Genomic DNA, 15,950 nt, shown 5'->3' on the forward strand with positions numbered 1-15,950 from the left:
CAATTACTTGAATAATGTAGTGGTGAATATGCTGGTAAAATATATTTATGGACACCACGCTGAGAGCAGTTGCAAGTACTTTGGAGGATAGGATTAGAATTCAAAACGACCTTGACAAATCAGACAATTTGTCTGAAATCAACAAGATGAAATTAAATAATGATAAGAGCAAAGTACTTAACTTAAGAAGGGAAAAATCAAATGCACAAATACAAAATGGGGAATAACTGGTTAGGTGGCAGTACTGGTGAAAAGAATCTGGGGGTTATACTGGATCAAATATTGAATGTGTGTCAACAATATGATGCAGTTGCAAAAAAGCTAGTATTCTGGACTGCATTAACAGGAATGTCATATGTAAGGCATGGGAAGTAATTTTTCTGTTCTACTTGGCACTGATGAAGTCTCAGAGTACCATGTCCAAATCTGGGTGCCACACTTCAGGAAAGATGTGGACAAACTGGAGAGAGTGCAGAGGAGAACAAAAATGATGAAAGATTTAGAAAACCTGACCTAGGAGGAAAGATTAAAAAACTGGGCATGTCTAGTCTTGAGAAAAGAAGACTGAGGAAGAACCTGGTACCAGTCTTCAAATATGTCCCCTGAAGATAGGACAAATAGTAATGGGCTTAATTTTCAGCAAGAGAGATTTAGGTTAGAGATAAGGAAAATCTTTCTAACTCTAAAGGTAGTTACATTCTCCCTTCCAAGGGAGCTTGTGGAATCCCCACCACTGGAGGTTTTTTAGAACAGGCTGGACAAACACCAGTCAGAGATGGTCTAGGTTTACTTGGTCCTGCCTAAGTGCAGGGGCCTGGACTTGGTAACCTCTCAAGGTCCCTTCCAGCCCTACATTTCTATGATTCTATGATTAACACTATGCATCATGGCATATTCGGCACTGACTGAAACCTTGAAGGCCTAATAAATATACTGTTAAGTAGTATAAAAGCCAGACACAACTATCTGGAAGAGGCACAGCAACTTCAGCTTGTATCAATACTCTACTCATCTCTGAATTACCATGTTACCCCAGTCTTTATGGCAAGATATAAATCAGCTTCAGAACTGGAGTCAAGAAACGAGTTACAAATTAACATTCAGAATCTCTCTTCAACCTGATGTTTCCTCAAGAGTCTCAACAATCAGATGCAAAAAGATGCCTTTTAAAGAAAAGGATCATTATTTAAAATGTAACTTTATTCAAAGCTTCTTTGATAATGAATGCTACTACAATGCCTCAAGTGCATTACAATAACATCCCAGCTAACAAGAAAAGGTATCAACCATACTTTTTCAAGATGAACACCACACAGAGTAGATTTAAAGTGCTTCAAATATAATTAGGCTGGTATATTGACCTCTATTCCCACATGAGATATCTTAAGACATAACTCTCTACATGTGTCATGTTTGAAGCTTTTGTTTGCACTAGGTAATGCTTAAAGTAGGTATGGGCATGTCAATTTTTCCAAAACTACAAAATATTATACACACAAAAAAAAGGTATACTGGACCTGATGCTCAGCTCACACTGATGTAACTTCATTTGCCTTCTCTGGAATTACTCCTGATTTACATTAGATTGAAATCAAAACCAAGCCCACAGTATCTCATGTTTAACTAAAAACATACATGAAAATTCTTCAGCCAACCAGCACTCTTAAGAAAGCTTTTGGGCAGAATTAGTCAATACCATGTCTAAAGGAAAGGAGAATGTAGGCAAATACTGAATTTGTGTAGACTTAGTTTAACTTTTTCATGACACAATAGTTAATCTACAAAAACATTTAAGTAGGAGGTAAGGGAGGAACTAATGTATGAAAAAATGATTAATGAACCAGAGGGCAGGGAGATCGGTCTTAACAGCATATAAAAATAAAGATCTGATTACAGCAAATGTATTACACAATATCTCAATTTCTGAGACAATGCAAAATCTTGTTTGCATATTAAAAAACATGATCTGTCCTATAATTCTTCAGGCATAACTTAAGTCCACAGTTCATAATTAGGTCAGTCTTACTAATGGTAATCATTAATAAAGGGCTAATTTACATGTAATACTAGGTAAAACAATGCCCCATTTACAGCATTAGGACTTTTACTAAATCCTACATGGGAGATACCAGGTGTATGAAAAGACCTTGAAATATAGCTGACTAGCAAGTTCATAGCCTCTCATAATATACTTTACAGCTATTAAAACTTGTTAATTACCACTTTTTAAACACGCTACTCTTTACACTTTACCTTAACTTCATTTACTGGCAGGCCTTTGCAGTTTTATTGTGAAACTACCTTATTCAACATGTTAAAATTCATTAGCGTCAGAAAAACTAAATATTTTATTATAGTTTCACTTTTGTCCAGTATTAAATATACATTTATGACATTCATGAATGCATACAAAATCTTCTGAGGTAGTTTAAGTTTAAGAACCAGAAAGATGAAAATCAAATTCACTCAGGTGAAGCAATTTCATTTTCAACATTCTTACTGGGCCTTGTTATACCCTGAAGATTCCAGGGAGTCATTTCTCAAATGGAAAGCATTATGTGCAGTAATTACTCTTCATCAAACAAGTTCAACTTGTTCCACCAAGTGCTTGCCTAGTCATACCTAAGTCAAATTGCTGGTTTGCTTTTAGAACCTGAACCAAAGGTTTATTTTTCTTAGGCAATTTAAAAGAATTTTTTTACCCATAACAATAATATTTTTTAAATGTGCATTAAATTAGGCATATCTGTCTTGTATACAACTATTGCTTAGGGCCAATTATGGTTAAATCAGGTACGCTACTTGACAGAGAATCAAATTTAGAAGCCTTATCTGTGATGAAAACATTAGTAGGCATCTTATAACACCAGTAAGTGCAAGATATGCACTTTGTGACAAAAACAAAATTATACCCAAGCTCCACCCTGGCATTAAAGAATTTATAACAGCCAAAACAGCCACCCACAAAGCCACTGCTAACACGTAGCGTCAGTGTTATAAATTAAGGCACATTAAGCCATGAACTAGTAGAAGCTAGCTCAAATCAACAAGTACGACCTTTAAAAAGCAAATTTTAGTATCTTGAAACTGACAAATCCTAATGTGTTTTCATGGAATGGGAAACATTTTAAGTAATGTTACTGTCATAGATATCCAATCCTACACTACAAATGCACCAAGGGAAATAATACAGCATCTTGCAGTCAGATACTCCATGTCCAAAGAGCTCAGCTAGACAACATCAAGAACATACACCACAGTTTTACTTAACACAAGTTGTTTATTTGGATCTTGATTCCCTTAGATCAAAGGGCCAAAACTTGAAGTCTGATTTCAGTGTTAACTCGCTTTTTACCCAAATTCTCACGCAAATTACCCTTTACTTACTAGAGGCTTTACTGAATAAGAAGTGAATGAAAAGAAACAAACAATTCAATAAAGCTTCCATCTGGCCCAAGAATTGAAAAACAGAATTGAACTTCTTGTAGCGCTGCTGACAATCAATTAGAAAAGGATGCAGAAAGTAAAAATATAATTTGACTATAAGGCAACCTTTTGGCCATTTTAGCACTTTGTAGGATAAGGAGAGATTACAAATCACTTCTCTAGACTAAGTTCAGGAATGCAGAACTCAGGCATAGTAATCAGGAAGAAACAAACTACAAATTACTGAAGTTGTGGACCAGCAAATATGCGGCTTTATTTGGAGTTTTTTCCCCTCAGTCTTTGGCTCTGTCTTTCCCAATCCCATCTACAATACAGCATCAAATGCAGTTCTCACCACCTTTTAATTAGGATTGACCACATAACATGCATCAACAATCCCAATTCCAGCTCAACAATACTGGTTTAGTAAGAATGAAGTCCTAGGTATGGGCAGGGTCAAAAAGAATTTGAGTTTTCCCTTCCGTGAATTGAGGTTCTAAGGTATATTAGATGTAACATACCTATGTTACTCAACTTTAAAAAGCTGAATTTCAAATATTTATTGGGTCTAAACAATATTAATTGCCACAATGGACAACAAATGTTTTGGTTTCAAATTTCTTACCTGTACAACTGACGACTGCAAAGCTGCAATAAAACAGATCAAAACATTCAATTAATAAATTGAGCATTTTCTCCTCAGCCTAATGTGATTCTTGTGTAATACGTATTATGTAACAAAAGTGTTTCTTTAGGACTTGGGAATTCAAAGGCATAATTTGAAAAAAAAAATGTTGGTATTCTTTCACAGAACTAATTTTCAAAAAAATCTAAACTTTAGAGATCCAGTCAGAATTCATACTCAAGGTAAACAAATATAGTTAATTATTACCATCATTCCACAATCTGTTTGCTTCTGCATTTACACTGGCAGCTAGGTGCACTTTTTTGACACATTTGCTTTCAAAAATTTGGTCTTTTCAAATAAAGACTCCACATTGCAGAGTTTGAAAGAACACAGAAAAAAAAACTCTGCTCCAAAGAGCTTACAAGGGACAAGTGGAAACAGGGGTGCACAAGAAAACAATGCTAGACAGCATTACGGGCTGTGGTCTCATCAAACCGGCTGCCTAACCACTGCGAAGTTTTTTTGGAGGCATCACAGCGAAGAGAGTTTTAAGGAGGGATCAGAAGGAGGACAATAAGATGGCTTCATGGGCAGTAATTCCTATGCATGAGGGGCAGCATACGAGAAAGTACAAAGGTGTTTGTTTGAAAATTTAATATGCAGGCAATGAAGGCTGGCTGTATTAGCCGACCAGAGGTAGGAGTTGACACCTCAAAGCATATGAGAGATGATAGATAGCATGTAATTAGGCTGTGAAATGTCCTTAAAGTAAAAACAAGCAGCTTACATTTGATGCAATGGAGAAAGGGTAGCAAGAGGAGTGATGAAAAGAGGGTGAAAGCGATGAGCCAGGAAAGTGATTTTTGAAGGAGCATTACAAATGGATGTGAGTGGGACAAAATTACATTTGTCAGGGCCAGGGAAGAAAATGTTGCAAGATGATGAGAGCCTGGATTACATTAAAGCTGTGTGGATGGACAGGAAATGCAATATCCGAGAGACGTTATACAGAAAGAATCTGCAAGATTTAGACACAGCCTGGATGTGAGAATCTAGAGAGAGGCCTACACTGAAGATCAAAAAGGGAGGGCCAGGGGAGGGCTTGCAGGGAAGATTAGGAGATCTATTTGCCATGCTGAGCTTGAGCTAGTGGCTGGACATCCACAAGGAGCAATCGAAAAGTCAGGCCAAGATTTTAGTCTGGAACAGAAAGAGAGAAGTTCAGAATAGATGTAGAACTGTGAGTTGTCCTATGGATGACAGCTGAATGTATTTGCAAAGGAGATAACCCAAAAACAAGGTGTAGCAAGAGAAGAGAAGTAGATCAAGGGCAGTGCCCTGTGGAACTCCCACAGAAAGTTGGAGAGCAGATGAGGAGGATCCTCTGAAGATGATGCTGGAGGAGTAATTAGAGAGGTAAGAGAAGAACCAGGAAAAAAATGAGTCCCGGAAGCAAGGGAGGATAAGATTTCAAGAAGAGGAGTGTGGTTGATTATGTCAAAGCAGCTGACAGGTTAAAGAAGAGCAAGTCATTAGAGACTTTGGTAACAGCCATTTTAATTAAATGCAAGGGACAGAAACCAGGTTTGGAGAGGGTCTAGGAAGGAAGTGGAAGACAAGAACTCATTCAGTGAGCTTAAGGAAGAAGGTGGATGGGGCAATAGTTGCAGAGTCAAATGGGGTCACTGGTGGGTTTTCCATAAGATGGGAGAGACTAAAGCATGCTTGTGTTGTGAGGGGAAAGAATGACTAGAGAGTGAGAGATTAAAGAGAAGGGCAAGGAAGGGGATGAGAGTGGGTGCAAGGGAGGTGAGGAGATCGGATGGGGTCAATGGAGTAAATGGAGGAGGTTGAGGAGGAGAGCAAATAAGAAACAAGAGAGAAGAAGAAGAGTTGGAGAGGAAGGGCAAGAGGTGAGAGGGAAGGGAGAAGTTCATGTGGTATTTTGCAGATTTTCTTATTGAAGAAGTGAGAATCTGTGCAGAGAGAGAAGTGGGGGCAGAGAGAGAAGTGGGGGCAGAGAGAGAAGTGGGGGCAGAGAGGTGCCAGGGTGCAAGGAGGGAATCAAAGGTGGTGAAATGGCAGCTGAGATTTCAAATATGGGATTCAATTAGGATAAAGAAGTAGAGTTGCTTAACTAGGAAGATGGCAGAAGTCAAAGTGGAGAGAACAAATCTGTAGCGAAGTCAGTCAGCACGATCACAGGATTCCCACCAGACACACTCAGCAGCGAGAGAGCAGAAGCAGAAGCAGAGGATGTCGGGAGGAGGCCAAACATTTGCAGGATTTGGGGGAATTTTTTCAAAAGGAAAAAAAAACACCTTTCAACATCCTTTGTATAAAATGAAACAACACACTTAAGATTCCAACAGCTATTTATACTTGGCACAAACCTCCAAATGGATCTGCTTAAGTCCCTCCAACGATTTTTCATTGAAATAATTCGTAACTGACCTGCAATGTTACAAAACAATTTTAAGGCCAAACATGGCAATTCCCTGAACTTGTACTCAGAAACAGCCCCCCTTAACAGACATATGTTGTACTTTTAAAGTGACAGAAAAAACTTAAAAGTTTATGACTAAGTGATTCTTGGAACAAATGTGTAACATTAATTAATGTTCATTAAATGGGTTTAGGAAACATACAAACAGCCTATTTTCCTACAAGCACTTAGAAGTATTATTTCTGCAGAATTATAAAATAACATTTTTGTAACAGAATAAGCCTATATGTAATGACATAATTCTAACATTTTTCCAATTTGGTTTCACCTTTAGGCAATAGCATTTTTGCATTCCCACTATTGTAATACTTAAATTGTCTGCATCAATTTCTAGTTTCTAGTACTACAATTGCCAAATTACACTTTCTCTAGATTTTCACTTTAGTTCCAGACCATGAGACAGGTTTCTCAGAATCTCTGAGTAGAAACCATACTCCTCCAGAAAGAGGATTTTTTCCCACTCACCAGCCACGTTCCATTTTCATTGGTGGCAAACATAAGCCAGCTCAAGACTGATAGTTTCGCTTACTCTTTTAAACTCACTACCTTTAATAGATTTTCTTACAAAACATACTTAGCTTCTATGTACAATCATTACATTAATAAAATAATTTAATTAAGTACTACTGCTGACATGCACAAGTACTTTTCGTAACAGTGCGTCTGAACAACTTCAGGAGTCAAAAAAGCAGACCTATTTACTACCTACTTACCTCTTGTTCCCCTTCCTAAGTTCAGGTTCCCTGGGATACAAGAGTTAGGTTGGATATCAGAGCTTTGTTTAGTTTGTCTCATTTCTTCCAAACAAAATTCTGTAAATTCATTTGATTAATAAACACTTTAAACATTTTACAGAATTTTGTTTCTTTACTTTTATTCAGATTTACATTCAAAGGCCTAACTATCTACTGCTTTGAATCTTGTGTAATTATTTATACCTATCAGTACAGAGTAAATTTAAAATGCTACTAACTAGTGTGAGTGAGTGGCAGATTACAATTGGGTAGTGTTTTACAATCATTTTGCACAGGTGTACACACCACCACCCATTCCAGTGAAGGCAGAAGAGAGAATAAGTAACTCCACCAACTAATTTGTGGCAATCATGCTGGTTACATATGCTACATTTAATATATATAAACTGCATTTCTGGACCAAAATTAAATAAGTGAAAAATTACATCAATCCAACTCAAATAGCAATGTGAGAAAAGGCGGAAAGATGCTTCATTCAGTAGTAGTCTGGCAAACTGTCATGGTTAAACCACACTTTTGACAATGTCTTCTCTATTCTTGCTTGAGAGCGACCACAGGTGGTCTCACTTTCATGATTACTCATGGATTTAGATCTGAGGAATATAATCTCATCAAGTAAAGTGTGAAGGTTTGGCAGCACTGATGAAAACAAACACAAATCACAACAGAAGAGAAGTTCTCTAAGATGGAGATTTTCATAATTATACTGGAGAGGTTTCTGAAAGATTATACATTAGAAAGAAACATGATAATTTAGATAATGTTGACTTTTTACCTATTATTCTCTGCTGCTAGTTTGTACAGTGCATGGGTGATCTCAGCACAGGCAAGAATGGCGCCATGGCGAGTGTGTAAATCTGTGCCCACTGCTAATGGTAGCAGTCTTGGCAAAACTGCAAGAAATGAGATAAAAACAGTAATTACATATTACATGTAAACACTTCTGTCTAGAAATTAATGTGGAAAAATCATTTCTAGAAAAGTCATCTTCCCCAGAGCTGTATCTTAGAGAGATATAGAGCAAGAACATTTTCAGATCCCTAAATCTGAAAATCAGTTTTAAAAACGGGAATAAGATTTTCCTGTGTTATCAAAATACACCAAGAATTTCCATTTCCACAGTTAGATTTTTCAGTTTGGTGTAACAAAAATGGTTCCCCGCCCAAAGACACACTATGAGCAAATACTTCCTTTAGTTCTCTATTAGCCACATATTAAATGCATTGTATTATCTACCCTAACCACACATGTTGGAAAGATTTCTATAAATCTGTAGCTTGCTAGCTGCTACATGTGCTAGTCGAGATATCTTTGGATTTCAAGATGCTCTCAGTCATTTCTTGATTCTTTTTAGTTTATGCATTAAGTGGTTCTTCAGTTGCTTTAGACTGTTGTTTTAAACATTAGTCACATTACATTTTGGAGTGGCTTAAACCTGAACTTGAAAATTCTGCTGCCTTCTCCCCCTCCCCAAATTCCTAAATGTCACTGTAATTCATGAAAAGAAAGTTTTAACGTCATCAGACTTACAGCACCACTATACCCGGTTGTGGGGAAAATCTTGCTTAATCTCTTATTAAGCCATATTAACTTGTATTATGTTTAAGTCTTGTTTTCTTGGTATGTTTTTGCTATGTGCCCAGAGATGCTTGATATGGGGTGCTATATAAAACACAGATATATTGCTACTTACCCACATTTGTCATATACTCAGAGGCCTGTGGAGAGAGGTTATGCAGAGCCTTGGTTGACAGTTCTCGAATAACACTGTGGAGATTAAAGAAAGTTTTTTGTTCAGCTTCCATAAATCACTGTAGTATCAGTTACTGACTGCTGCTCTTCATAACAAAAACGGTTACCATATTATGACCCCATCCTGCAACCAGATCTCCACAGACCAACCCCTGCACAGCACAGAATCCTGCTGAATTCAATAGGCTCCATACAGGCCTAGTAGTACACCCTTGTTTCAGGGCTTATTTCAGTACCTCAAGTTTCCTCTATCTTTTTGCGTGTGAGAGAATTTAACATTTTTCCAGCGAAGAAACGTATTTGCGTTATTAAATGGAGGAATGAAAAATGAATCCACTTCTCATATATTGTTTGAATGATATATATTGGGACGCTCTTCAGTAGATACTGTATCCCACACTAGCCCACACACACTAAAAGACCTCTCAGAGGACACAAAAGGATAGAAATGTTGACTAAACTATAGGCTACACAATTATGTAAGAAACAAACATGCTCTGAAAAACCATGTTAAGGAAATCCACAGGTGCCTTCCACAGATAACGAGAAATGTTTTACCTTCATTTTTAATGTTGTTATTCTCCCTTGCTGATTACTTCTCTTAATTCAGGGAGGAGAGAACAAACTTTTATTATACAGAATACTGCTAAAATTTTTTTTTTTGATGAGTAAATGATGAGAAAAAAAAAAATTTTTTTTTTGCTGCAGATGTTTTTTGTCATGGTCTAGCAAAAGAAAAGGATAATTGTGGTCCCGGAGCAGCAAGACCATAGTTACAGCTTTTTACATTTAAATTTACAGGTACCGCATTCTTACTTCAAGTGTTGTTGGTTTTTATTTCTTTTTTTTTTTTTTTTAAAGAAAGAATATTGAAAAACCTAGTAAATAAGCTTAGACTCATTTTAAAATATGTATATTTAACAGCTCACAAACTCAATAAGATTAATCACAAAAGCTCTGTGTAACATATAGATTATTAAATATACATTTTCACCACATCGTGCAATACCAATAATTATTACAAGTTGATGAATGGTGAGGGGGAAGTCAAAGGAAATCCAACATACACCAGACATGTACAAACTATTATTGCTTCACTTCTGTGTCATTCTATTTGCAAAAGAACTTTTAGCAGACTGTTTTGTGCAATCATTCTAGAAGAATAAACACTTGAGTATTTTTTTTAACATAATAGATCAAATATCAGAAATCTTAATTTAAAAAATCATCCATTCGCTCCAAGTATCAAAGATTCCATAACAATCAACATATTTTGTACAACCTATTTTTAAAAATACTACTTTACATGGAAATTAATCAACTAGTTTACTTCTCAGAATTGGTTTAGTCTGGGATTTCAAAAGGAGCCTAGAAGAGTTACGTGCCCAACTCCAATTGAAAATCCTTAGGCTTTTCTTAAAGATCAAGCCTTAAAATACACCCTCACAAGTCTCTAACAGAAGTTTCTTCTTAGTCTACTTCTAACATTTCTTGATTCTGCAACACTTACAACACAGTGAAATTACAACAGAAAGGACAAACTTCTGAATTCTGAGCGTCCTACACAGACACATGTACGAACAAACATTTAATCAATGTGAACTTGAACAAAACCATGACTAAGACAATAAGTCTCACAAAGAGATAAATAGGTGCTTTGTTTTTTCCCCTTCATTTCTCCACGCCAAAACAAGAGATTTTAAGGAGAACACTGCTTAGCATTCCTGAAGTAAATTACCATTAAAAAATGTTTCCGATACTTAATTCAAAAATCCAATCCAGTTGAGAGTTGTCATGTAAAAAAGCATGGCTAAAGTGTATGACTATCTATTTCCACACCACAAATAAAGACATCACTCAATGTTATGGAATATGGCATTTTCCCCAAACATTAGTGGCCCAAACCAGGCAGCCTGCAGTTAGCTCTTGGCTACATGAATAAAAACTTAATGCTGAAAGAGACAAAGGGAGAGGAAAAGCAAAACAAATATGGATGGTAGCACCTCAGGGCTCATCCCAGAGCTTCCAGGAACATCATAATGAGCAGTAATAATAGTTTATAGTAGTGTTTCATCACATTTGTGTTATACATACACATTTCTATCTTCATGCAACAATGCAACATTTAACTTCACGTATTGATTCTACTTAATTAATGATAATTGTATGGTGATGATGTTTACACTCAGATGTACTATGTAATGTATTAAATAATGATGCGTTTTATTCATCTCCTAAAACTAGGTTTAAATGTCACGAAAACTAAAAACATGTTTTAAGTGAAGCTTTCCAACAGTGGGGAAGTGCCAACATTCACCTCCCTGTTGTTGAAAAAAATCAAAAAAGTGTTGGAATAATGTCATTATGTCCATGCAATCCATGATGTCATTACAGAGGGGCCAAATTTGAGTGCTGTTGTGACTCCATGAGTAAGTGAGAGTGCTCTTCATGCTAGAAAGTTTTGAGGCCCCTCCCCACATTGAAAACCACTGATGTAAGCCATTGCCTGCCCAATCAAATATATTAGCAATTCTAATATGTTAACATTTCTTTTTTTAAATGTTATCATTCATGGAAAAGAGTTATTACAAATTTCCAAGATTAAAAGGGAGCACAAATCTGCTAATACTTTTAAAAACAGTTTTCAAAGTGGCCTGTTTTATTTAAAAAAATAATTACCATAATATGATTTTTTAAAGTTCTAAGGAATATGATTCAGTCCCTTAAATCCCTGATTCAGGAAAATATAACTAGCTTTTGTAAGCCCCAGCACAATGGAATCCGATCCTGATCGAGGCTTCTAGTTCCTACCACAATACAGATAAGAACAAATAGACAACCACCGCTCTTTCCCTTTAAAGAAAGATAACAAAAGAGTTCCAAAAAGTAAAATTTACAAAATATTAAGTTACATGTTTGAAACATACCCATCCCAATGGTTGATCTTCATGTTAACCAGGTGGTCAATCATTGATTGTGTATACTCAGGAAAACTAGCAATGTACACACTGAAAAAGAAATAAGTACATCCACATATATAAAAGAGTACAAAATGTATATCAGTTTGAATTTTGGCACATACAGTAGAACCTCAGAGCTATGAACACCTCAGGAATGGAGATTGTTCATAACTCAAATATTCATAACTGAACAAAATGCTATGGTTGTTCTTTCAAAAGTTTACAGTTTGAACATTGACTTAATACCGCTTTGAAACTTTACTATGCAAAAGAAAAATGCTGCTTTTAACCATCTTCATTTAAATGAAACAAGCACAGAAACAATTTCATTACCTAGTCAATTAAAAAAAAATCCTTTTTTTTTTTTAGCAGCTTACGTTTAGCACAGTACAGTATGGTACTGCTGCTGCCTGACTGCATATTTCCAGTTCCAAACTGGTTGACTGGTCAGTTGGTAACTCTGGTGTTCGTAACTCTGAGGTTCTACTGTACTGCTTTGAAGATTTTGACCCCATTGCTTTTAATGCAATAAACAAACAAACCTTCAAAATGTACTACCTATTTGTCTATTAAAAGGGGTGCATAAAAACATGATATTCCATATTATGTAACATTCACAACACTTTTGTAAAATACTTTGAGATTATCAGTGAAAACCATTGTATACACATATAAAGAATTATATGATCAATAAATACTAGAAAAAATAAACTGCTTATAGATTTTACTGTTTAAATCCAATGATTAATACATTCTACATTTATAATTATTTTCAAGATTAGATTGGGGGAAGTGCTTTTTTTGCAAGTATATAGTACAGTATTATTATACTATATTGGCATAGTATGTGCCTCATCCCCCCTCTAGTGCTGGTTACATGGAGGACAGTCTATTATTACTATGAGTTACTCCATTAGCTCAAGTGACCAAGATCTGTGCAGTGGATCTAAAGGTTCCAACTCTACTGCTGACCCACAGAGGTATCAAAAAAGCAAACTGAAAAACTCCAACTCCATCATGTGGTATCAGGCTGACACCCACATACCTCTACAGGTCTGTCCACCTCCCCATTCCCGTTCCACTGGTTTCAGTCCCAGTCCTTTGCCCAGTCAATTCCAGTTCCCCAAGCTCCTCATCTGACTGCCCTACCTACGGAATCCCATTCCCCGATCCCTGTTCCCCTACCTGGCTACCAGTCTCCTTGCCGAGCCATTCCCAACCTCCCATTACCCAGTCCCACTCTCCCTGACCAGCCAGGCCCCATCTCCTTGTTCAGACAATCTCAGTCTTTCCATCTCAGCCTCCTTGCCTAGCCAGTCTCAGACTCCCATCTACCCCAACTCCCAGTTCAAATACCCAGATCCAGCATGACCTGCATTTCACAGCTGCAATTGCTCACACCTGGGCTGGAACACACCCAATGCTGACAGAATGTTTGGGGAATTAGCTGCTAAAGTCTCTACTGAATATGTATGAGGTGTGATTTTGTAAAGGCTTATAACTTGGCCAAATTTGGGCAGATTTTCACTGGAATGGCAAAAGGTACATCTCTGATACAAAGCCCCTCCCCTCCCCCGGCCAAATTTTAAGTGCCCGCTCTAAAGCATAGGTACATCAGAGCTTCTCAAAAACTGTCACCAGATATTTTTTTTAAATGGACAAAACACTGTTTTTCATTGTTCTCAGAAACAGCTGAAGCATTACTACGGAAATTAGACATTCAGCATAGAAAATTTTCAGCCCAAATAGTTACGTTTAGCAAAGTTATAAGAAACTGAAAACTGGGTCTTTATTGGAAGTGTTGGGCAACTTTAATAATATGCAGGGCTGCCAGCCCATCTAATAATATAATAAAAATTATAATGAGGCAATATCCATACAACTTTTTATATATGCTGTTGTACCTCTGAAATATGCCTTCATTAATGAAAATAATCAAATGCAGAAAATTATTTCTACCAGTTCAAGGCATAGAACAATAAACACCCAAAGTCAGAACTTTATTAATGCTATGATTGCTCAAAGGAAGTTATGTACACACTTTTACACCTAGACACAGTCCCTTTATAGTTAATGGGAAGCTATGCAGGCATAAGAGTCATGTGACAGACCTCTGTGAAGGGCTGAGATTCTAAATCAGAACTATGGACTCTGTACACCATGTTACTGCTTTTTAAAACTACCTAAGCAATCAAGGAGAGAGGCCCTGTCAGAGAGATCCATTCTTCCATCTATAACGTAATGGTACATATTTTCTATATAGACAATTTAATATATACCTATCCCCTTGTGTTTTGATGCCATTCACACAAAGAATTAAGGAACTAATGAAGTATTCACCCAATTAATTACAGCTCAAATGGGATGACAAAACACACTTCAGGAACATAAACTTGTTTAAGAATAGTGAATATGGTTTCAAGGAATCACACTTTAGTAACTAAGTGAAATTCCTTTTAAAGTGATCAGTGCAGCAGCAATTAAGAAAAGAAAAGAGCAGCCATAGGATCTAGAGTGAGCTGTGAAATACTTTGTTATCAGCTTTGTAAGCAGGCAAAATAAAGCAGGACTTTTTAATTTAGAATATTTTTGCCCTTAAGCAAAAGAAACATTTTTATCACCTATGCTTAACACCACACTGAAAGTCACAATGAAAAAGAGAGCTGAACCAGAGAGTTTGGAAGAAAAGACAACAGCATAGGCATCAACAAAATAAAACAAAAAGTGAAGAGAAACAAATGTCTCGCTACCCCCAAGCCAGAAAAATCTATTTCGTTTAAGGATGTGTACATTTTTAAAGTTTAAAAGTAGTAGGCCATATGCTCTGCGGGTGCAAATTGGTGCAGTTCCACAGACTTCAGAGAATATGATCAATTGCATTTCCCTAGTTTGGTTTGGTTGAAGGTATGCTAGCTGGGGGATATAAGCAACATGTAAAATAAGGATGTGGATTAGGGAAAGGAAAGAGTAGGCATAAGGTGGGAATTATGTACAAACACAAAGAAGGATCAGTTAAATGAAAAAACAAAACAAAACACTATATAGCCCAAGCAAAGGGAATAGGATCACAACAAAATGACTGGGAAACATTAAACCTGTTGTTCTGCTTTGTGGGAATTAAAAAGCAGGTACGTGTACAGAGAGTGACATTTCCCCATTTGTTTTCCTGGCATTTGGTCTGTAGCTCTATACTGTCCAACTGGGCAAGACGCACCCCCATTGTTATATCTGTTATATTTTTAAATGCATAATTCCTTGCATGATGTGTGCAACAGCCATTCTTTTTCACTTCCCCTTACTGAGATAGAACAGGAGACCGAAACAGAGTGGGGGGAAATACAGGGTGGCCAAATCTGCAACATGCTTCTAACTTTAAGATGGCTCTCCATATAGTGCAACAGTAAAGAGGAGTGTAGTCACAGAGATAAGGGAATACTTAAATCATTACGCTGCTAGCTGAGTAGGCTCAAGTCAAGATACAGTGCACACAGCAGAGCAACACATCCTGAAGCAAATTCAAAAAAAATATGCTCAATATAAAGAAGTTAATCGTCTACACTGCAACATAAGCCTGTGCTTGAGCCCAGGCTCAAGCATAGCCCCCATTGTGTCTACACGACAATTGCACTAACCCAGGGCTTGGACCCAGGGTCCCAGGACCCTGCAGGGCTGGAAGGTCTGAACTTGAGTTAAGCCAGGACGTAGGGTCCAAGCCCTACTGCTTTGCAGTGCAGATGCAGCCCCACTTGACTTGAGTCCTGGGAGTCAGCCAGAAAAATCCCACAATTCCATGGGACAAGTTCCTTAGTCCTCTCTATCCCAACAATCTGCACCATGGTCCTAGGACTAGAGCGACCACTTTTGGGGGCTGGGGACAAAGGGGATGAGGCGCTAGCGAATCTAGGATATGGTTACTATAACTC

General features: G+C 37.1%; 1 protein-coding gene across 8 annotated transcripts in view; it reads right to left on the bottom strand.

Moving 5' to 3' along the window:
- TBCD (tubulin folding cofactor D) overlaps positions 1-15,950 on the bottom strand; it is a 248,552-nt gene that overhangs the window by 94,252 nt on the left and 138,350 nt on the right. For all 8 annotated transcript variants that reach the window (XM_039501345.1, XM_039501338.1, XM_039501339.1 and 5 more), the window contains exons 19-23: positions 11,995-12,075; positions 9,009-9,082; positions 8,091-8,208; positions 6,448-6,508; positions 4,052-4,074 (exon numbers count right to left, since the gene is read on the bottom strand). In XM_039501345.1, coding sequence (XP_039357279.1) covers positions 4,052-4,074; positions 6,448-6,508; positions 8,091-8,208; positions 9,009-9,082; positions 11,995-12,075 — 357 coding nt within the window. The remainder of the gene's footprint in view (positions 1-4,051; positions 4,075-6,447; positions 6,509-8,090; positions 8,209-9,008; positions 9,083-11,994; positions 12,076-15,950) is intronic.

The sequence above is a fragment of the Mauremys reevesii genome, linkage group 15 (genome assembly GCF_016161935.1).
Source record: "Mauremys reevesii isolate NIE-2019 linkage group 15, ASM1616193v1, whole genome shotgun sequence".
NCBI classification, from domain to species: domain Eukaryota; kingdom Metazoa; phylum Chordata; order Testudines; family Geoemydidae; genus Mauremys; species Mauremys reevesii.